General features: G+C 50.6%; 1 protein-coding gene across 1 annotated transcript in view; it reads right to left on the reverse strand.

Moving 5' to 3' along the window:
* The window catches only part of ush2a (Usher syndrome 2A (autosomal recessive, mild)), a 1,730,413-nt gene that overhangs the window by 1,158,271 nt on the left and 549,889 nt on the right, over window positions 1–22,253 (reverse strand). The window contains exon 23 of the mRNA XM_072506478.1: window positions 9,850–9,976. Within this exon, the coding sequence (XP_072362579.1) occupies window positions 9,850–9,976 (127 nt within the window). The remainder of the gene's footprint in view (window positions 1–9,849; window positions 9,977–22,253) is intronic.

Raw genomic sequence — 22,253 nt, forward strand, 5'->3', positions numbered from 1 at the left:
TTTGATTTGAATCTTACTAATTGGTGTGTTGAGTTATTGATCATTATTTGAACTTGAATCTCGTGGCGGTATCATAAAGATACCTGGCGACTCTAGAGCAAAGGTTAAACAAACAGAGCAAATTACGAATTAAGAGCTAACCAAAAGTTAGCAACATATTACTGGCGACATCCTGACGGGACCCGACTTAGAAGTGGCTTAACCACTCTGGGAGAACCCAAAAATTTGAATTAGAATCCAATTGGGAACATAAAAACCACAAGTGTTCAAGCAGTTCTGATCAATCCTCATAATTCGGAAGTGTGTTAATGCATGCGTAACTAACAGGGCTATAAGATAATACTGATAGATTTTTTTGCAAAAACTGTCGGGAGTTTGTATTCCGGAAAATAGCGAAAGCCGTACCCGTAATTACAGCACCGCCTTAGTACCCCTCGTTCCAAATTTTAGGAGAGTATTTAGAGAGGAACGATGGCAATGCAGGCAATGCAACACCTCATGAACCCTGAAGAATTTGTGGTCACAGCGACCAGCAGCAAAGTAGGTCAGTGTCCCGTTTGGGAAGAGGAGATCAGGAAATATCTCAAAGGGAAAGGATGGCCCCTTTGGAGTGAGTTCTGTGACAATGAGGAAACAGGACCCGGGGGTATAGGACATACTTGGTGGGAGAACCTGTCAGAGATTCATAAGAAAAGCTTGGGAAAAGCTCGCAAGCTGATGGCAATTGTGTTCTGTTTGGCACAATTGCGAGGCACAGAGGAGGTCGTTCGGACGCTCCATAAAGAGATAGAAGGAGTCCATTGAATGAACAAGGTCGATGTAAGTGAGGTTGAGAAAGAGAACATAGAGTTGAGAAGGAAGTTAGCAGCAAAGGACGGAGAGGTGGATGATGCTAAGCGGGCACACCAGTCTTGTCTGGCGCACCTAAGCAGCTTCCGGACACAGTACGAAAAGGCCTATCAGGACATGCAACGTGCAGTCCTGGTAAGAGAGGAAACAGAGAAACAGGTAGAGGCATTGCAAAGGCAGTGTAGCGACCTGAAAGCAGCATTACGAGCACTCCATGCTGCCACCACGGAGCAGAGACAAAGCTCATTAGATCACGCAAAGTGCCGGAAGCAGATTGCAGAACTGCAGCCTTTGCTTTCAGTTCAGAATGGATTCCAGAGCACCTTTGGATCCCAGTTAGATACAGAAGACGGCCCGGATTGGGAAGAATTAAATGAGACCACGCATAGATATGTTCAGGGAACATGTGCGGAAGGAAAGCCCCAGAAGAGAAAAGCGCCCCAACCCCCCACATCGCAGATAGTTCAGGCACCAATGAATCCAGTAACCACCCACCGCACAGTCACATCGGAAGGAGATACAGAATTTCTTTATACCACACCCTTAACCGTGACCCAATTACGGGACGCGTGCGAGAAAATCACACCGTTCCTCCCCACCTCAGACCCCCACCACTTCTTTGCTAGAGTAAAGCAGCAGGCGACCATGTACGGCCTTGATGAGCGTGAGCACGTGTAGCTCACAGTTTTGAGTGTAGACCCTTCGGTCGTAGCAGCCCTTCTCGACCCACAGAACGTAGGAGGCACCCTTGCAGAAATGCACGCAGCGATCCTAGACGCGATCGGCTACAACAGAGGTGACCCCGTAGAAGGCCTGAATAAGTGCAGGCAGAAAAAGACAGAACACCCTACAGCGTTTGCTGGACGCCTGTGGATTCATTTCACAGCAGTTTTCGGTAATTTAGAACGTGCCCATTTGTCCCAAGACGGTATGGCCAAATGGACCCGCACCCTTATCTCCCATGCCACAGAGGCAGGACAAAAAGCGTGTACGAATTATGACCCCTCAGAGGAAGCCCACTATGAGAAATAGGTTTTAAAAAGATTGTCCCGCACCTGGGAGCAGCCTGTACAAAACAAACCCGCAGTTAGGAAACCCGAGGAACAGCAGGCAGAAGCGGATATCCAAGCGGTGAAAACACACCAAAACCCCGCATGGGTGAACGAAGACAGGAACAGCCCCCCACAAAAGCCACAAGAGTGTTCCAACTGTGGACAGTTAGGACACTTTGCACGAGAATGCAATGCCCCACGAAAGCCACAGAGAGCCCAGCAGGCAGGCACTCTGAATAAGAATAGGACAGAGCCCATACATAGTGTGAGCACCCGTTCAGACCAGACGGACCTGAACGGAACGGACTGACGGTGTTCGGGCTCCCCCAGTTGGGTCTGTGACACCCTTTGGGATAGGTCCGGCCGACCAGTAGTTGCAGCAAAGATACGGGGACAGCCCATCGAATTTTTCTGGGACACAGGAGGGTCCCACACCACAATCAATTCCTCCACCATATTCCAGAAAGACACGTGGCCCACTACAGCCACCATCACCCTCAGTGGCTTCACAGGCCACTAACAGCAGGGACACATCACAGCCCCTGTACCCATTCAGATTGGCAATATAACGACAAAGCACCCCAAAGTTTTAGTCGATCTACCCCACACAGCAGAACACATTTTGGGAATTGACTTTATGAACTCCCACCACCTTTCATTTGATCTGGTAAACCAATGTGTTTGGAGAATGGCAAAATCCACAAGAGCCCCCGCAACGCTCACTATAGGTGAATACGCAAACAAGATTAGCGCAGTCGGCGAATTTTGGTTTGAGCCGACCACGATTAGCACATACAAGCAGGTTAGGGCAGTTCTGCAGAAGCACAGGACAGCATTCGTGACCCACAAACACGACTGTGGCCGGATGATTGGTTCCGTTCAAATCACAGGACCTGACCCTAGACCCCAAAAGCAATACGGATTTCCCCAAGAGGCAGAGGGAGAAATCTCAAAAGTGATCGACAGCTTATTAGAGCAGGGTGTACTCAGATCAGTAGCCTCCACTAATAATGCCCCGATTTGGCCAGTGAGAAAGCCCGATGGATCATGGCGACTGACCATCGATTACCGGGAACTCAACAAAGTCACCCCCGCGCAGCCCCCACGGTAGCCACAAGTCCCGAGACCATGCTCAAACAGGGACTCAACTCACGATATTTTACAGTTTTGGACGTTAGTAATGGATTCTGGTCCATTCCATTGGCAAAGCGTGCCAATACAAATTTGCCTTCACTTTTAAAAATCAGCAGTACACGTGGACATGCCTTCCACAAGGATTCCACAACTCCCCCTCCATTTTCCACCGCCAGCTGGCAAATGGATTATCAAAATTCTCTCGCCCCGAATGTATGGTCCAGCATGTGGACGGCCTGTTACTGCAGACAGGGACCAAGGCAGAGCACATCGAGTTTCTGTCCGAACACCTGGAACTCCTACAGGACATTGGCTGCAAAGTAAACCCCACAAAGGCCCAGATTTTGGAAAACAAAGTTATATATTTGGGTACGATTATCACGCACGGTAAATGCGAGATCGAGCACAAAAGAATTGACTCGATTGCCAAATTGCCCCTTCCCCAGAATGTTTCAGCCCTCGGGTCGTTTTTAGGACTGGTTGGCTACTGCCGAAACCACATTGACGGCTTCGCCAGCAAGGAAGCACCCCTCTCGGAACTCCTAAAGAAAGGAACCCCTTGAGAATGGCATCCACAGCATACGGATGCTGTGGAAGCTTTGAAAAGAGCCCTCATTGCAGCCCCCGCACTACAGGTTCCAGACCCGCTTTCCCCCTATGCTATAGAGATAGCTAGCACAGACCGTACCCTTTCGGCCATGCTCCTCCAGGAACGGCACGAACAATTAAGACCCGTGGCTTATGCCTCCAGACTTTTAGATCCTGTGGAGCAGGGATTTTTGGCCTGTGAAAGGCACCTGCTCGCAGTTTTCTGGGCAGGTCAGTATTTTTCCTACATAACTGGACTAAACCCCAACACAATCCTCACAGAACACACCCCCACCCAACATTTACTGGACGGACGACTTAAGGACGGGACAGTTAGCCAAATTAGAGCAGCTAGATGGACCATTCTTTTGCAGGGACGGGGCATCACTGTTAAAAGGACCCAGACCCACACTTTCTTAGCCGATAACCTTCAGTATCAAGGCACCCCCCATGAATGTGAAATCATCTCACCGCACCACAACACAGGCCCCTTTATTGCAAAAACACGCCCCAGAAAGATAGGTAGTTCACCCCAGAGCCCCCAGCACACAGGCACGTGTGCACCTTTAAGGATATATGTGGATGGATCTTCCACTATATTAGAAGGAAAGCTCATTACAGGATGCGGCATATATGTTGAGGACGCGCAGGGACGGGTCCTAGAAGAAATCTCTCTAAAACTACCAGGACACTTAGGCGCGCAGGCGGCAGAGCTAGCAGCCGTTGCGTACATTGTGGATCACCCAGATTCCTTCCCCAGCCCAGCAGACATATACTCGGACAGCCTCTATGTCTGCAACAGCCTTACAGAATTCCTACCCCTGTGGAAAGCAAGAGGATTTGTTTCTGCAGACGGAAAACCCCTCCCTTCAGCCCCATTGCTCCGTCACATTTTAGAGAAAGCACAGGACAGGGCCTTTGGTATTGTTAAAGTTCGCAGTCACCACCGTTCCTTCCCCCCCTGGAAATGTAAAAGACGACACACTGGCCAAAACAGGTTCCAGGCATGGATATTTTTGGATACCCCCCAAAAGCGCACCAGTGAATGCAGTTCAGGTCTCGCAGACTAATATCGAGGATTTAGTGCAGGTCCAGAAGCAGGATAGCAATCTCAGGGAGATTTTGAAAGGAAAATTTCCAGCCCCCTATGAGATATTTAGAAATACACTGACCACACATGACGGTGTGGTGTTAAAAGACACCCTTGATGTGGTTCCAGAACAGGACAGGAATCAACTTATTTGTTTATTCCATGACAGTCATGGACATCAGGGAATTGATCCCACGACAGCCCACCTCAGGCGGCTCTGTTGGTGGCCAAATTTAAAAGAAGATGTAACGCACTACGTTGAGAATTGCCTTATCTGTGCCCAGAACAATCCGGGCAGATATGCAAAGAAGGCTCAGCTTAGTCACACCCGCCCTGTTAACGGCCCCTGGACTAACCTCCAGATCGATTTTATAGGACCATTGCCCCCTTGCAGGAATGTTTACAAGTACGTATTAGTCGTCATATAAACTTTTACGAAATGGGTAGAGGCATTCCCATCCAGAACGAACACGGCAAAGACCACCGCAAAGATCTTAACCCACCACATCTTTACGAGATGGGGACTCCCCCGCAGCATTGAATCCGACCAAGGTTCCCATTTTACGGAACGTGTCATGAAGAACATCCTCATGAAATTTGGCATTACCCAAAAATTCCACATCGCATACCACCCCCAGTCAAGTGGTATCGTGGAGCGCATGAATCGGACCCTAAAATCAACCCTCAGAAAAATGGTCCAACAAAACAACACCACTTGGGATTCAGTCCTCCCTTTTGCGCTGATGTTTTTGAGAAATACTGTCTCAACTTCCACAGGTTACACCCCACACACTCTGATGACCGGACGCCCCATGAAAGGCACAGAATTGTTATTAGGATTGAACTTCACCAGCCCCGAAGTGACAGCCCTCACACACGAGAACGCAGTCAAACAGTTAGTGGAGAATGTGAAAACGGCACAGCTAGCAGCCGCAGTAAGATTAGGCACAAGGAGGAAACAGAGCAAGGCCTGTTTCGACAAGACAGTGCATGCGACTGAGTTTGAGGTAGGACAGCAGGTCATGCTCTCCATCTATAACCTCAGCACATTCCTGTCACTGACGTATTCGGGTCCATACTCCATTGCAGACAAAGTAAGCCCCTCAGTCTATAAAATTAAGTACCCCAACGGAAAGACTGCGTGGTTCCATATTAACCAGTTTAAGGCATATGGCCCACAGTCCAATCACGCACACCACGTCATGCTCGACGCAGCAGACCACACCCCTCCCACACCCAACGTATCCCTACCCTCCCCCAACACGGCCACCACATCCATGGACTCGCCCTCGACTCCACCCCCGACCTCTAGACTCCGCCCCGGAATGGCCACAGACAGCAGCAGCAGCGACAGCGACTGTGCCTCAGACAATAGCCACAGCACGCCTCCCTACTATCCCCAGGCAACAGGACCCACTCCCAGCGAATCTGACCATGATTCGGGTGATCCCTTCCTCATCACATTCCTCAACAAACCCCACCAAACACCACCGCCCTGCGATGACGATTCCGCCCCCACAGAACTAGACACCACCTTTTGGCACCGCGATAATTCATTCAGGCTCGTCCGGAACGACGAGATGGACCCCAAATTGCACCATGCAGCCCTATCAGCCCTTATACATTCGAGAGTATGGCATCCGGGAGAAGAGGGCGACTTTGAGTCTGACTCCCAAAGCGAGAACCCCTTTGCGACCCTGTTCGTAACTGATAACTGAGGTGTCCACACGATGATTTAAATAGGAACCGCTTGGGAGAAAAGGTGTCCTTTCTGATGGAACCTGCAGCATGTTGTTTAATGTTGTTTGTTACTGTTATTGTTATGTGTTGTACGTAAGATCGGAAATTGTTTTCCACGGCCCCATGCCATATTTGTCTGCAGAAACCTATGAGAACTTGCCAGCACGCTCATTGGCAGAAACCGCTGAGAGCTTGCCAGCCTCCGTTCATAACTGCTCTTCTGGTTCGAAGGTAGAACCCTTACGGCAACCCCCCCCCCACGCTGACTACATTTTTGCCCGTTCTTGTCGGTTCCTCAGGCAGTGGAGAAACGGCATTGGTCTCCGCCCTGCCTGAGGACCCCTCCTCTGGTCAGCTATGCTCGGGTATAGCACACTCGGCATCGGTCACCATCCTACCCGGGGATTCCATCCAATTCTTACCCGTCGCGGCCCATACGCACCTCATTTCTGCACTCTTGGTTCAAAAATTTTTATTTTGTTTTCCGGCAACCCTTATGTTGCCATCCCGATGCTATTTACATCCTCAAACATTTGGATGGTAAATCGCACAGCCTGCGAGACGGCTCGCACTGTTTCAGTATTTTTAAGTGTGCTTGTCCTGAATATTCGGTTTTAAAAAAACATTTTTAAAAATGAGGGAGTCACACATGGTGACAAATTGTAAAGGAAGAATTGGCACTCAAGGACAGACATACTAACGCACGAGATATTAACCAAGATAGTAACAGACACTATGCGTGATCCATAGAACCCCAGAAGCTCCAGGAAAAGAGACAAAACGGAATGGAAGAGACAAAAAGAGAAAGAAGAAGAACAATGAGGACATCCTCCGTGTTGATCTCCACCATTATGATGTGTATTCGGTTGCACGCGAACCCCCTGACCCCAACCCCCCTCTGGCCGTTAATGATTCACTTCTCCATAGCACACAGAGCCCAGTAACAGGCAACACCACACCATCATGGTGTGAGAAGCTCATAACATGGTACTCCCTTTCCTAAGTAGTCGAATCCCTATTAGTGTTGGCGATACTCTGCAGCATCGTGCAGAATATCCGCATGAGGAAATGGCGAAGGAGAGCCTACCGTTCTCGCACCGCGGTATACAGAATGAGATCCCCTATTTTCGATTTTCACCAGGTCCCCGAACCCCTTGATCTACAATAAAGACCATTTGTGTTACATCTTTTGTAAATAAAGAAATGGAAATATTGTACACCCCTGTGCTTGACTGCCAAGCCAGGAAAAATGTAAATGCTGCTATTATTTTGTATTGTTTAGGAAGTTAATATGACTGGATGTTTAGTGAGTGTAGTTTATTGAGGACATTTAGAGGTACCGTTTTTTAATTCATTTTGTAATGCATGTCCCTGTTTTGACATAGCGCCACTTAGAAAATGTTAGTTAAAGTTTTTCTCACATAGGTATGGTCAGTGTAGAGGACATGGAAGAGCGCTCGCCTAGTCAGGGAATGAAGACAACGCAGTTATGTGATCCTTCACGCTTCGCGTTAGGGATCACAAGGAGGGCGTGCAGTCACCTGGGTTGGGCACTTCCCGACTTAAAATGGAGAACCGCAAAGACTGAAGGGAAATTCAGCCAACAAAGGCAAAATTGAGCAAGTGCAGAAATCATGTGTATTGAAACTTGCAAAAACCAGACAGCACTGAAGCCAGCAGCCATCTGCATAGTAATGAGCAATTCCAAGGCACAATTGCAACACTCAAGGTGAATAAAGCCAAGCCAGACTCCTCGGCGCCAGCAGGAGCCAAGACAAAGGAAGGCCAATGGACAGTTAGGGACCGCCCAGCGATCAGGGAACAACTTCAGTATTGGAGAAATTGATCCAAATGATCGGAACGCAGCCCAATCATTTGGAACCAAGTATGGGGTCCACCCCGAAGGGCGGGAAGCCCCTGGGGACTATAAAGTAAAGCCCCCAAGTTCAAATCGTCCTTCTTTGGCAGGGTCACTCAGCAACTTTAATCAACCCGTGAGAGTGACCTGTCCAAGCTGCCACATCAACCAAGTAAGTCTCCAGTCAATGCTCGCTACGAGATAGGCGCTCCCAGCTACAAGTCCATACCAGCTTTTGAATCCTGCAGACACAGGACCTGAACAAAAGGCCATTTGTTCTCCTGACCTGGTGGGCCAAGTCCGAAGCTAAGTATAGGCCTTTTAGTTATAGGAATAGTCTATAACGTAGAGTTATATGCATAAGTAGTGACTTACTGTATATAATAAATGTGTTTTGATTTGAATCTTACTAATTGGTGTGTTGAGTTATTGATCATTACTTGAACTTGAACCTTGGTATCATAAAGATACCTGGCGACTCTAGAGCAAAGGTTAAACAAACAGAGCAAATTACGAATTAAGAGCCAACCAAAAGTTAGCAACAGAGGGATGTTTTGTACCTCACTCTGGTGGGGCAGGACCTCATAGTGTCGGCAAGCCCAGCTCTACAGAGACCATCGTTCTCAAAGTGGAAGTAAAGGCCCCTCTTTCACCACCATTGCCGGCACCGGGGCTTCAGTTGCCACCCACCCCACCGCCACTGTCACCATCAGGGCTGAGTGGGAACCCATCCCATAGGATTTACCTGGAGGCTCCGACCTCTGGCCCACCCCTACATTCCCCCCAGCAGTGCCAACCTGGCAGTGCCAGGGTGCCAGGTTGGCAGTGCTAGGCTGCCATGCCCCATCTAGGGACTATACTGGTCTTCTCGACTGCTGCAGAGTAGTAGTGATTCCCGCTGGCATGAGATCATGCTGGCGAGGTGGAGGGAAACATATGACGTCGCTGGAAGATACGGCATTTGGGCATATTTAAATAACTGCTAATTTAAGGTAATCTGGTTCACGCTCTCATTGGGTGTGAACCTGATAACGTTAGCTGCGGGGGCAGGGAGGGTCTCACTCTGAGATCTCCCTGGCGCTAATACTGTTATGGCCCTCTCGGGAAAGTTAATGGCCATAATGGGACTTCCGCCTCCAGTGAACGGGCCATGAAGATTCCTCCCACAAACCGCAACCTTTGGATTTCTGCCTTTAACTGCCATTGCTGTCAGTGTCTTACACTGCAAAATCCATTTTCAAAAGCATTATTTAAGTGAAACAGAATGTTATTTGCTCATTTATTTGTGTAGTGACATCCTTCTTTGCACAAATACCTTTAATGAATTTTGATTTACAAACTAGTAGTATGTACTCTTAGAAAGGTAATATCAGGCATAAAGAACCCCTTTTGTTTCTTTTTGTAATATACACATTATATGACAATAACATTGCACTGTGGAAAATTCTTGGCCTAAATATCTTGCATCCTGATATATGTGTGACATTTATTATCTAATGCAATCCAAACAACTAGCTCTTATCTTTTAAATAAATTACCTGTATATTGGCCATCCACAACAATTGTTCCTTCAGCCTCAGTTCTTGTAGCAGTTATATGGTGCCACTGGTTATCATTATATGTTTGTCCTCTATCATTAGTAGGAGTAACTGCAACAGCAGAACCCTGTCAAAATACAATAGAAGTGTGCTTCTTTAGATAAGGATCAAATATACTGACATACACTATTGCTTAACCCATTAAGCATACAGCAGAAAGATGCAGAGAAAATATTCCCAACATTTACCACAGCATGGAATATATTCAATGAACTACCACAGTTAAATAATAAATCAACACACAGGTTTCACAAATTGTTTAAACATGGAATATCGTGGACCTGCGATTATTTATAAAGATAGGTGAGCAATTTTGGGATAGTTTTAGGTGGCGAGAGACATCTCCTTCTGTCTCCCAGTGTTTGTTAATATGTCAGCTCAAAGGATTACCTTTGCACTTTCGCAGAGCAAAGTCGGGGGCCTCTAGCAACCTACTTATTATTTAGAAAGGCTATCAGCTTTCTCACTTCGAAAAGAAGAGAATTAGAGCCTGTAGTGACAGGACTGAATTTCTGGGAGGGCGGTTCTCGCAATGTTCAGTGCTTAAATAATACCTGAGAAATGAATGCAAAGCACAGAAAAGATGAGCAACATTCATTCTCTTCGATCTATGCTTCAATAAAATGGCAACCCAAATTACGAGCTGTACTTTACTGTGCTCAAAGCGGACAGAGCAATCTAGATTACATGTAACGGCATGTTCAAGGGCTCTGCACACTGATTTTGTGTAAATAGCACTAGACAGAGATCAGGGGCAGACTGCTACCATAAAAAAACGGAAACACAAGGCACGATTAGACTTAGAATCGGACTTCCGGCTGAAACCGAGATCCCCCCCGCGGCAACTGAAAGCCATGCTCCAGTCCCTCGCTCGCAGCGATAGTGAAGACCGCACCCCACACTGGTGGAGCCATTGAAGACTGGTATTTAAATATATTTGCATCGCATTAGCCGTTTGGACACGGTACAGTCCAGGCCTCCATGGTTCTCCACTTCTCTCAGGCGGAAGTGACACGGGCACAGTTCACCACAGGTATTTGCAAATGGGGACTGGGCGCCATGGCTGCTGAGGGAGAGAGAAGGTAAGAAAAATTGTACAATCTGTTCCGAACTGTAGTGCTTGCTGGGTGGGTGGCTGCCAGGGCCGGCAGGAGTAGTGGAGAGGACACATGCACCATTGCCTTCCGCACTCTACATGGCACACTGCCCTTTCAGGGCAGAGGCCTCACCAATCATACTGTCGTCTAGCCACTAGGGAGATGGAACGGTAGGCGCATCTCCTGTCCCACCAAGGGCGACAACACTGCTACTCAAAAATCAAGGGCGCCTACCGTTCCATCCCCCGACCGCACTTTGGAAAATCAGACCGTAAGATGGTGCTCCTTCTCCCGGCATACAAGCAGAATCTCAAGCGGGAGAATCCAGCTCAGATGGTCGTGCAATGCTGGACCGAGGAAACAGAAGAACTCCTACGAGACTGCTTAGAGATAGTGGACTGGTCTATATTTAAGAACTCAGTGACCAACTTAAATGAGTATGCCACCACTGTCACAGACTTCATCAGCAAATGTGTGGATGACTGCGTGCCAAAGAAAGCAATACGTACATTCCCCAACCGGAAACCATGGCTCAATCGCGAGATTGACTCCCTACTGAAGGACAGGTCTGAGGCGTTCAAGTCAGGTGACCCTGATCTATACAAGAAATCCAGGTACGACCTCCGCAAAGCCATCCGAGATGCCAAGAGAGAATATCAGACTAGAGTCACAGACTAGCGTTACAGACTCTCGGCGGTTGTGACCTAAACAACATAACGGGCTACAAAGTGAAGCCGAGCAGTATCTCCGGCAGCAGCGCACCCATCCCCGATGAACTCAATACATTCTATGCTTGGTTCGCAGGAAACCAACGAACCGCCTTCGAGTGCCCCAGGAGCCCATAACACATCCATACCCACCATCACAGCTTCTGAAGTCAGATCGGCCTTCCTGAAAGTGAACCCTCGGAAAGCGACCGGTCCGGATGGGATCCCTGGTCGTGCACTCAGAGCCTGCACAGATCAACTGGCAGATGTGTTCACGGACATCTTTAACCTGTCCCTACTCAGCTCTGAGGTCTCCACCTGCTTCAACAAGACCATCATCATACTGTGTCAAAGAAGAACCAAGCAATGTGCCTCAATGATTGCTGTCCGGTGGCCTTGCCTTCAGTCATAATGAAGTGCTTTGAGAGGTTGGTCATGAAGCGTATCACCTCCATACTCCCAGAACTCCTTGATCCACTGCAATTCGCATACCACAGCAACCGGTCCACAGCAGACGGCATCTCCCTGGCACTACACTCATCCCTAGAGCATCTCAACAACAAGGACTCCTACATTAGACTCCAATTTATTGACTACAACTCCGCCTTCAACACCATAATCCCAGCCAAGCTCATATCAAAGCTCCAAAACCTAGGACATGGCTCCTCACTCTGCAACTGGATCCTCGACTTTCTGACCCACAGACAACAATCAGTAAGAATGACCAACAACACCTCCTCCACAATAGTCCTCAATACCGGTGCCCCGCAAGGCTGCGTATTTAGCCCCCTAATATACTCAGTGTACACATACGACTGCATGGTAAAATTTGGTTCCAACTCCATCTACAAGTTTGCTGATGATACAACCATAGTGGGCCGGATCTCGAATAACGACGAGTCCGAATACAGGAGGGAGATAGAGAACCTAGTGGAGTGGTGTAGCGACAACAATCTCTCCCTCAATGCCAGCAAAACTAAAGAGCTGGTTATTGACTTCAGGAAGCAAAGTACTGTACACACCCCTGTCAGCATCAACGGGGCCGAGGTGGAGATGGTTAGCTGGTTTGCAGCTTCATATTCCTAGGGGTATCCATCTCCAAACATCTGTCCTGGTCCACCCACATCGACACTACCACCAAGAAAGCACAACACAGGGCAGCACGGTGGTTCAGTGCGCCGAGGTCCCAGGTTCGATCCCGGCTCTGGATCATTGTCCGTGTGGAGTTTGCACATTCTCCCCGTGTTTGCATGGGTTTCACCCCCACAACCCAAAGATGTGTAGGGTAGGTGGATTGGCCTCGATAAATTGCCCCTTAATTGGAAAAAATGAATTGGGTACTCTAAATTTATTTTAAAAAATAAAGCACAACAGCCCCTATACTTCCTCAGGAAACTAAGGAAATTCGGCATGTCCACATTAACTCTTAACAACTTTATCAGATGCATCATAGAAAGCATCCTATCTGGCTGCATCACAGCCTGGTATGGCAACTGCTTGGCCCAAGACCGCAAGAAACTTTAGAGAGTCGTGAACACCAGCCCAGTCCATCACACCAACCTGCCTCCCATCCATTGACCCAATTACACCTCCTGCTGCCTGGGGAAAGGGGCAGCATAATCAAAGACCCCTCCCACCCGCTTACTCAATCTTCCAACTTCTTCCATCGGGCAGGAGATACAAAAGTCTGAAAACACGCACGAACACACTCAAAAACAGCTTCTTCCTCATGCTGAATGAGGTAGAAGAATGCCAGACCTCTTCTGAAGAGTAAGTTGCGGAGGATAGTCAGGAGGCTCCGGGGCCAGTGCACTTGGGAGAACTTAATCAGCTCCCGATTTTCTCATTGAGCTTTGGCCGCTGGCGGCTCTGCCAGTTTATTGCACCTCTCGATACACTCACAACACCCCCCCCCCCCCCCCTCCTCCAAGTGATGCCCCCTTCCCCATAGCCACTCACATCCTCCCCTGTCCGGCCTCCCTTCAACCACCCCACTATCTCAGCTCCCCTTCATCCCTCTGAGGGTCCTAACAACATCACCACAGAGTGTTGGTCCTGGGTTGGCAGTATCAGTGGGGCTTGCCCACAGGATGGAGGATAATGATGACTCAATACGAGATGAGCTCTAATACTCCTCATCTTTTCATAAAGTCTGACTCCAGCTTTCAGGGTCACATTCCACTGTCTGCTCAGGTGCTCCCTGTATGTGTGCTGGCCATTCCATCTCATGGGCCCATACATCCTTGGGGTGTGGTGGGCAGCTATGGAGATGGTGAGCGGGGATGAGTCATTCACTGGGTAAGCTGTACTAAAAGGTTGCCTCATACCTCTGGCCCCATCCCTTATTGCCTCCGAGAGTCACTCCAAGTAGACCATCCAATTGTTTTGGGCCCCTGCTACATGCCATCCTCCAGCACCCACACTCCACACCACCAAACTCCCACCCACTACCCACCCTCCTGCCCCCCCCTCCCCTTCATGCTCCCTGGCACAGCCTCTACACCCAGCCGAACCAAGCCCATCCCTCACACCCTTCAGATAGACGATTGAGGCGGGTCGCAGTTTTGATGCAAATGTGTTTAATAGTGACTATTTACAGTATTGTGCCCTGACCCCTACCTCTAACCCATATGCTGCACCCATGCTGCACCACTTAACTGGTGTCCAACTTTCTTATCTTCCGTGACCTACTGCTCCTTCTAGCTGTGACCCCAGACAGCACATCAAATGTGGAGGCAGCCGACTTCCGGTTGCGGTGATGCGGAGCTAAGCTGCACGATTCGGCAGCTCCCGCGATCACGGTCTTTCGGGCTCTCTAGAAGAGCCCCAACGGGAATTTTTTGAAGACGTTCTGTGTGGGAAGGGGAGAGTGAGGTCCCCCTTCACTGTTTATGGATCGGACAAGAAGTGAAACGGCCAAAAAAGCGGCGTTAGAGCAACGGGAGAAGCGAGGGAAGAAAAACAAGATGGCGGCGGCCGGAGATAAAGTGGAAGGCGGGCCAGAGCTGCAAGAGTTCATTAAGCGCTGTTTTGAGGAGCTGCGGAAAGAGATGCTGGCGCCTATGCTGTCGGCGATTGAAGGATTAGGGATGACCCAGAAGGCCCACGAGGTAAAGATCCAGGAGGTGCAGAAAAAAGTTAATGAGAACGAGGATGAGATCTTGGGCCTGGCGGTGAGGGTGGAGGCGCACGAGACGCTGCACAAAAGGTGGGCGGGAAGATTTGAAGACCTGGAGAACAGGTCGAGGAGAAAGAATCTTCGGATCCTGCGTCTCCCTGAAGGAGTGGAGGGGGGCGATGCCGGGGCATATGCAAGCACGATGCTCGAGTCGATGATGGGCGCAGAGGCCCCTTCGAGGTCTTTGGAGCTGGATGGGGCGCACCGGGTGCTGGCGAGGAGGCCCAAGGCTAATGAGCCGCCAAGGGCGATTGTTGTGAGGTTTCACCGTTTCACGGACAGAGAGAGGGTCTTGAAATGGGCCAAGAAAGAGCGGAGCAGCAGCTGGGAGAATGCGGAGATCCGAATATACCCGGACTGGAGCACGGAGGTTGCAAAGAGGAGAGCGGGTTTCAACCGGGCCAAGGCGGTGCTGCACCGGAAAGGAGTGAGATTCGGAATGCTGCAGCCAGCGCGATTGTGGGTCACATTCAAGGATCAACATCACTATTTTGAAACGTCTGAGGAGGCGTGGACCTTTATTCAAACCGAAAAGCTGGACTCAAACTGAGGGTTTGTGAGGGTGGGGGGGATGTTTGATGTTTGTTGTACATAGGGTGTTAGTCACGCGCAGGAAATGTTCCACGGGCTGGGGGATGGATGGGGATGGAGAAAGGGACCGGGTGAGAAGGCCGTACGAGACGGTGCAGCCTGGTGCTGGAGGGAGAGGAGGCTCGGGATGGGGGAAATGAGACAAGGCTGCGACAGGAGCTGTGCCAGAGGGGGCGGGGCAGGCTTAGGAAAGCGCGGGCTTTTTCCCGCGCTAGGGAAGGACGGAGGGGGGGGAATGGAGGAGCGCACACTGATTGGGAGATTCCCACACGGGGGGGTCAATGGGACGGCGGGGGAAGCCGGGGTCAGCAGGAGTCAGCTGACTTACGGGAGTGCTATGGGGGGAGCAAAAGAGCTAGACACGGGGGTGGGTGGGGGGTGGGGGGGAAATAGGGTTGCTGCTGCACTGACCAAAGGGGAATGGGGCACAGAAGAGGTGGTCGGGGCAGGGGTCTCCCGTCTGGGAGACTGGAGAGTGAGGGCGGCGCGGGCACGGGACTGGCCTAGAAAAGGAGATGGCCAGTTGGCGGGGGGGGGGAGGCCCCCCATTCCGGCTGATAATGTGGAATGCGAGGGGCCTGAATGGGCTGGTAAAGAGGGCCCGAGTGTTTGTGCACTTAAAGGGACTGAAGGCAGACGTGGTCATGCTTCAGGAGACACATTTGAAGGTGGCGGATCAGGTCAGGTTAAGAAAGGGATGGGTACGACAGGTATTCCATTCGGGGCTGGATGTGAAGAACAGAGGGGTGGCAATATTGGTGGGGAAGCGGGTGTCGTTTGAGGCCAAGAATATCGTAGTGGACAATGGAAGTCGATACGTGATGGTGAGCGGTAAGTTGCAGGGGACGTGGGTGGTATTGGTAAATGCATACGCCCCGAACTGGGATGATGCCGGATTAATGAAGTGCATGTTGGGGCGCAATCCGGACCTGGAGGTAGGAAGCTTGATAATGAATGGGGATTTTAATACGGTGTTGGACCCAGCACTGGAGCGCTCCAGATCTAGGACCGGAAAGAGGCCGGCTGCGGCCAAGGTACTTAGGGGGTTTATGGATCAGATGGGGGGAGTGGACCCGTGGAGGTTTGCCAGGCCGCAGGCCAGGGAATTTTCTTTTTTCTCCCACGTGCACAAAGCCTACTCCCGGAAATTTTTTTGTTCTGGGCAGGGCGCTGATCCCGAAAGTGGAGGGAACGGAGTATTCGGCCATAGCCATTTCAGATCACGCCCCGCACTGGGTGGAACTGGAGTTGGGAGAGGAGAGGGACCAACGCCCGTTGTGGCGGTTGGATGTGGGACTGCTGGCAGATGAGGCGGTGTGTGGGAGGGTGTATTGAAAGGTACTTGGAGGCCAACGACAACGGGGAGGTGCAGGTGGGGGTGGGATGGGAGGCGCTGAAGGCGGTGATCAGGGGAGAGCTAATCTCCATCAGGGCTCATAGGGAGAAGATAGAGGGCATGGAAAGGGAGAGGTTAGTGGGGGATATTTTAAGAGTGGACAGGAGATACACAGAGGCCCCTGAAGAGGGACTACTTAGGGAAAGGCGACGTCTCCAGACGGAGTTTGACCTGTTGACCACAGGGATGGCAGGGGCACAGTGGAGGAAAGCGCAGGGGGCGACGTATGAGTATGGGGAGAAGGCGAGTCGGATGCTGGCACACCAGCTCAGTAAGAGGATGGCAGCGAGGGAAATAGGTGGAGTCAAGGATGGAAGGGGAGCTACGGTGCGGAGTGTGACGAAAGTAAATGAGGCATTCAAGGCCTTCTATGAGGAGCTGTACAGATCCCAGCCCCCAGCGGGGGAAGAGGGGATGCGACGATTCTTGGACCAACTGAGGTTCCTGAGGGTGGAGGAGCACGATGTGGCTGGTTTGGGGGCACCAATTGGGCTGGAGGAGCTGATCAAAGGTTTGGGGAGTATGCAGGCAGGGAAGGCCCCGGGACCGGACGGGTTCCCGGTTGAGTTCTATAGGAAGTACGTAGACCTGTTGGCCCCGTTGCTAGTGAGGACTTTTAATGAGGCAAGGGAGGGAGGGACCCTGCCCCCGACAATGTCGAAGGCGACGACCTCTTTGATCCTGAAGCGGGACAAGGACCCACTGCAATGTGGGTCGTACAGGCCGATCTCGCTCCTCAACGTGGATGCTAAGTTGCTGGCTGCTAAACACCAATGTGTGGCGGCTCTTAAACGTGATAATGATGCCATCGGTGGAGGTAGAGGCGGAGATAGTGGCGGCTATGGACGCGGAGAAGGCCTTTGACCGAGTAGAGTGGGAGTACCTCTGGGAAGTGCTGCGTAGGTTTGGGTTCGGGGGAGGGTTTATTAGTTGGGTTAAGCTCCTATACAGAGCCCCGGTGGCGAGTGTGGTTACGAATCGGCGGAGGTCGGAGTATTTTCGGCCGTATCGTGGGACGAGGCCGGGGTGCCCCCTGTCGTTTGCATTAGCAATTGAACCCTTGGCCATGTCATTAAGGGAGTCTAAGAAATGGAGGGGGGTTGTCCGAGGGGGAGAGGAGCATCGAGTGTCGCTTTATGCAGACGGCCTGTTGCTGTATGTGGCGGATCCAGTGGAGGGGATGGTGGAGGTCATGCAGACTCTAAGGGAGTTTGGGGATTTTTCGGGCTATAAGCTTAATGTAGGGAAGAGTGAGCTTTTTGTAGAACAGTCAGGAGACCAGGAAAGGGGGATAGACGATCTACCGCTGAGGAGGGCGGAAAGGAGCTTTCGGTACCTGGGGATCCAAATAGCCAGGAGTTGGGGGGCCCTACATAAACTTAATCTGACGAGGCTGGTGGAGCAGATGGAGGAGGACTTCAAACGATGGGACATGTTGCCGCTCTCACTAGCGGGTAGAGTGCAGTCGGTCAAAATGGTGGTCCTCCCGAGGTTTCTTTTTGTGTTCCAGTGCCTGCCAATTGTAATCACCAAGGCCTTTTTTAAGAGGGTAGGCAGGAGTATTATGGATTTTGTGTGGGCGAGTAAGACCCCGAGGGTAAGGAGAGGGTTTCTGGAGCGCAGTAGGGACCGAGGAGGGTTGGCGCTGCCGAATCTGGGTGGCTACTACTGGGCAGCAAATGTGGCGATGATCCGTAAGTGGGTGATGGAGGGAGAGGGGGCGGCATGGAAGAGGTTGGAGATGGAGTCCTGCGAGGAAACGAGCCTGGGGGCGCTGGTGACGGCACCTCTGCCGCTCTCGCCGACAAGGTACAGCACGAGTCCGGTGGTGGCGGCAACGCTGAAGATCTGGGGCCAGTGAAGACAGCGTAGCGGGGCAATGGGAGCCTCGGTTAGGTCCCCGATCAGGGGTAACCATCGGTTTGTCCCAGGGAGGATGGACGGGGAGTTTCAGAGCTGGCATCGAGCAGGGATTAGAAGAATGGGGTACCTGTTCATTGATGGGACGTTTGCGAGCGTAGGGGCACTAGAGGAGAAGTTTGGGCTACCCCCGGGAAATGCTTTCAGATACATGCAGGTGAGGGCGCTGTGAGGCGACAGGTGAGGGAATTCCCGTTGCTCCCGGCACAGGAGATTCAAGACAGGGTGATCTCGGGTATATGGGTCGGAGAGGGCAAGGTATCGGCGATATACCAGGAGATGAAAGAAGAGGGGGAGGGGTTGGTTGAGGAGCTGAAGGGTAAATGGGAGGAGGAGCTGGGGGAGGAGATTGAGGAGGGGCTATGGGCTGATGCCCTAAGTAGGGTTAATTTCTCTTCTTCATGTGCCAGGCTTAGCCTGATACAATTTAAGGTGGTTCATAGAGCGCACATGACGGGGGCGAGGCTGAGTAAGTTCTTTGGGGTAGAGGACAGATGTGGGAGGTGCTCAGGAAGCCCGGCAAACCATGTCCATATGTTTTGGTCATGCCCGGCACTGGAGGGGTTCTGGAGGGGAGTGGCGGGAACAGTATCTAAGGTGATGAAAGTCCGGGTCAAGCCAAGCTTGGGGCTAGCACTATTTGGAGTAGTGGACGAGCCGGGAGTGCAGGAGACGAAAGAGGCTGGCATTCTGGCCTTTGCGTCCCTCGTAGCCCGGCGAAGGATCTTGCTAATGTGAAAGGAGGCGAAGCCCCCCAGCGTGGAGGCCTGGATAAATGATATGGCAGGGTTTATCAAATTGCAGAGGATAAAGTTTGCCTTGAGAGGGTCTGCGCAGGGGTTCTACAGGCGGTGGCAACCGTTCCTCGACTATCCCGCGGAGCGTTAGATGAAGGTCGGTCAGCAGCAGCAACCCAGGGGGGGGGAGGGGGGGGGAGGGGGGAGGGGGGGATGTCTTGCGTGGGGGGGGGAGGAGGGAGGGAGGGCTTGTTTGGGGTGTATTTGAGCAAGAAAATACATGAAGGATCTGGAAAACTGACATGTACGAGAGGAATCCAATGTACAAAGCTCTGTATCATATCGATTTACCATGTTCATGTCTTGCTATGTGCGCTTTCTTTCTTTTTGTTACGTGGGGGGGGGGTTTGTTTGTAAGGGTGAAAGATTGTGTTAAAATTCTGAATAAATATATATATTTTTTTTAAATGTGGAGGCAGCCTGCTGTGTATTGCGTCCTGTGACCTGAGATGCCTTTGGAGATGGTCTGGACCTAAATGGGCCCAGCCAACTTTTGGGTGTCGAAGGTGATGAGAGGCTACCCTGTTCTTCCCACTGCCCATCAGATATGCCAGTTTTAGGTGGGGGTTTCAGAAGCACTGGGGTGCTCCAGCACCTCCCCTGAAGGAGGCACTGTCACAGGCCCCATCACTCCCTCCTCGCGAGGGGCGAACAATGGCCCTCGGGATTACACCATGGGAAGGAGTTGAGGCCGGAATGAGCTCCGGAGGCTCCACCATCATCTGTTTCTGCCAGTCTTGGAGGCCTGCTTTCGTCTCAACCAGGGTTTTGATGCTCTCAGCCATGGAGCACTGGGACATGTCCCTCTGACACCGTGCCAGGCCCCTCTCTGCCTGGGTCAAGTCAGTCAGTGCCTGGTCTATGCGCTCGACTCCCTCAGCCATGTGACTGGGCCAAGCTCTGGAGCACCGCAGCAATGTCCATGTGGGCCCGGTACATGGCTGCCTGTGACTGGGCTCCCCTGTGAACCAACAGATGCTGTAAGGTTGCTGACGCCCTCTCCTGTAAATCTTGGCTCTGTGTCTGCACTCTTAACAGTAATGGGAATCATCCTTTCCAGTAGCTCTACACCTGTCCAGACTACAGCGAGTTCCTGGGATTGGGCAGTCCTCCGACCTGCCCGCTCCCTCGGGAGTTCCTACCTCCATCTGATGTGCTGCGGCTTATGGGGCGTGTGCACCAGAGAGTGTCCCAGGAACCTCTTCACTAATATGACCTACTGAGCTGATAGATGGTGGAGGGTGCAGGTGAATGCAGTGCCAAAACCCACCAACTCGCCACCTCTGACCAGGCCCGGTTGGCGTTGGCGGGCGTCAGCCTCCTGCTTGCCCTAGGGAAGAGGGTGCCCTGCCTCACCTTCACTGCATCTAGCATTCGGTCAAGCTCTCCATCTATGAATCTTGGTGCTGCTCTTCGCAGGGCCATCTTCTTGGCTGGAATGAGAGTGTGGGAGGAGTGGGGTGCTTATAAGTGGCTCCAGCTTGTCAAGCCCCCCAATGCCAATTCCGGCCCCAGTGACTCTGATGCCGGCAGCAATGTGAATTGCTCTAGATTCACATTAGCAGAGTACTGGTTCATTAGCATGTCCTGAATTGCTCTGGAACTGGCGCCCCCAACGGGAACGCAAGTCCCACACAATTCAGTCTCCGCGTCCCCACCTACTCCCTGAAATTGAGAATTCCGCCCCATGTCTATGAGATGCTTTTACTGTCATCGAGTCACAAATAAAGAAAGAAATACTGCAATTGAGGCACTTTCAAAATCTTTTTTCATTTTCGTTTTATAAATTTAAGAGTACGCAATTCTTTTTTTCCAATTAAGGGGCATGGCCAATTCACCTACCCTGCACAACTTTGGGTTCTGGGGGTTAGACCCACACAGATACGGGGAGAATGTGCAAACTCCACATGGACAGTGGCCCTGGGCAGGGATCGAACCTGGGTCCGCGGCAGCGTGAGGCAGCAGTGCTAACCACTACACCACCGTGCCGCCATTCGAGCTTTCAAAACCTAATGTAGTATTTCCTAATCTGGGTCCACGGAACCCTGGGGGTCTGTGGGACACATCCAGGGATTCCGCAGGAAGTCCGGCCATTTAAAATTTTTAAACAGCTGTCCTTCCAGCTTGACCAATCAAAGGTGTTTTTTCTCACTTTCTTAGCTATTGATAGGCGCACTAGTCAACTACCAGCAATCACTGCATTGAGAAGATTAATCTTTTTAAGTATATTTCTGTTCAGCAAAACACTTGGAAATAGTTTCCACAAAGTCAGTTTCCCCATGATGTTGGTAAGAATCATTCTAAAGCTTTTGTAATTATGTAAAGATCCCCACCAAGGTCTGATCCAGAAAGCTCGAGAAAGTATATGAAATATTAACGACAAAGTCAATCAAATTAATGAACTTAAATTTCCTGTACAATTATTAGTAATAATTTAATGCACTTTAACTTAACTGTGCAATGAATTTTCATATATCAAAACACTTTAAATTGGACACAAAATTAAAATATATTAAAAATCCATCAGAAATTGGTTGTTTCCAGATCTTTAAATCGCGTATTTAAGCCCCTCTCTTTTATGCTAGCTGGAAATCCACTAAACATTGGAAATATCAACAGGCTTGCTAAAGGCCATCATTTGCATCTGCAATGCATAAT

Source organism: Scyliorhinus torazame, chromosome 1, assembly GCF_047496885.1.
Source record: "Scyliorhinus torazame isolate Kashiwa2021f chromosome 1, sScyTor2.1, whole genome shotgun sequence".
NCBI lineage: Eukaryota > Metazoa > Chordata > Chondrichthyes > Carcharhiniformes > Scyliorhinidae > Scyliorhinus > Scyliorhinus torazame.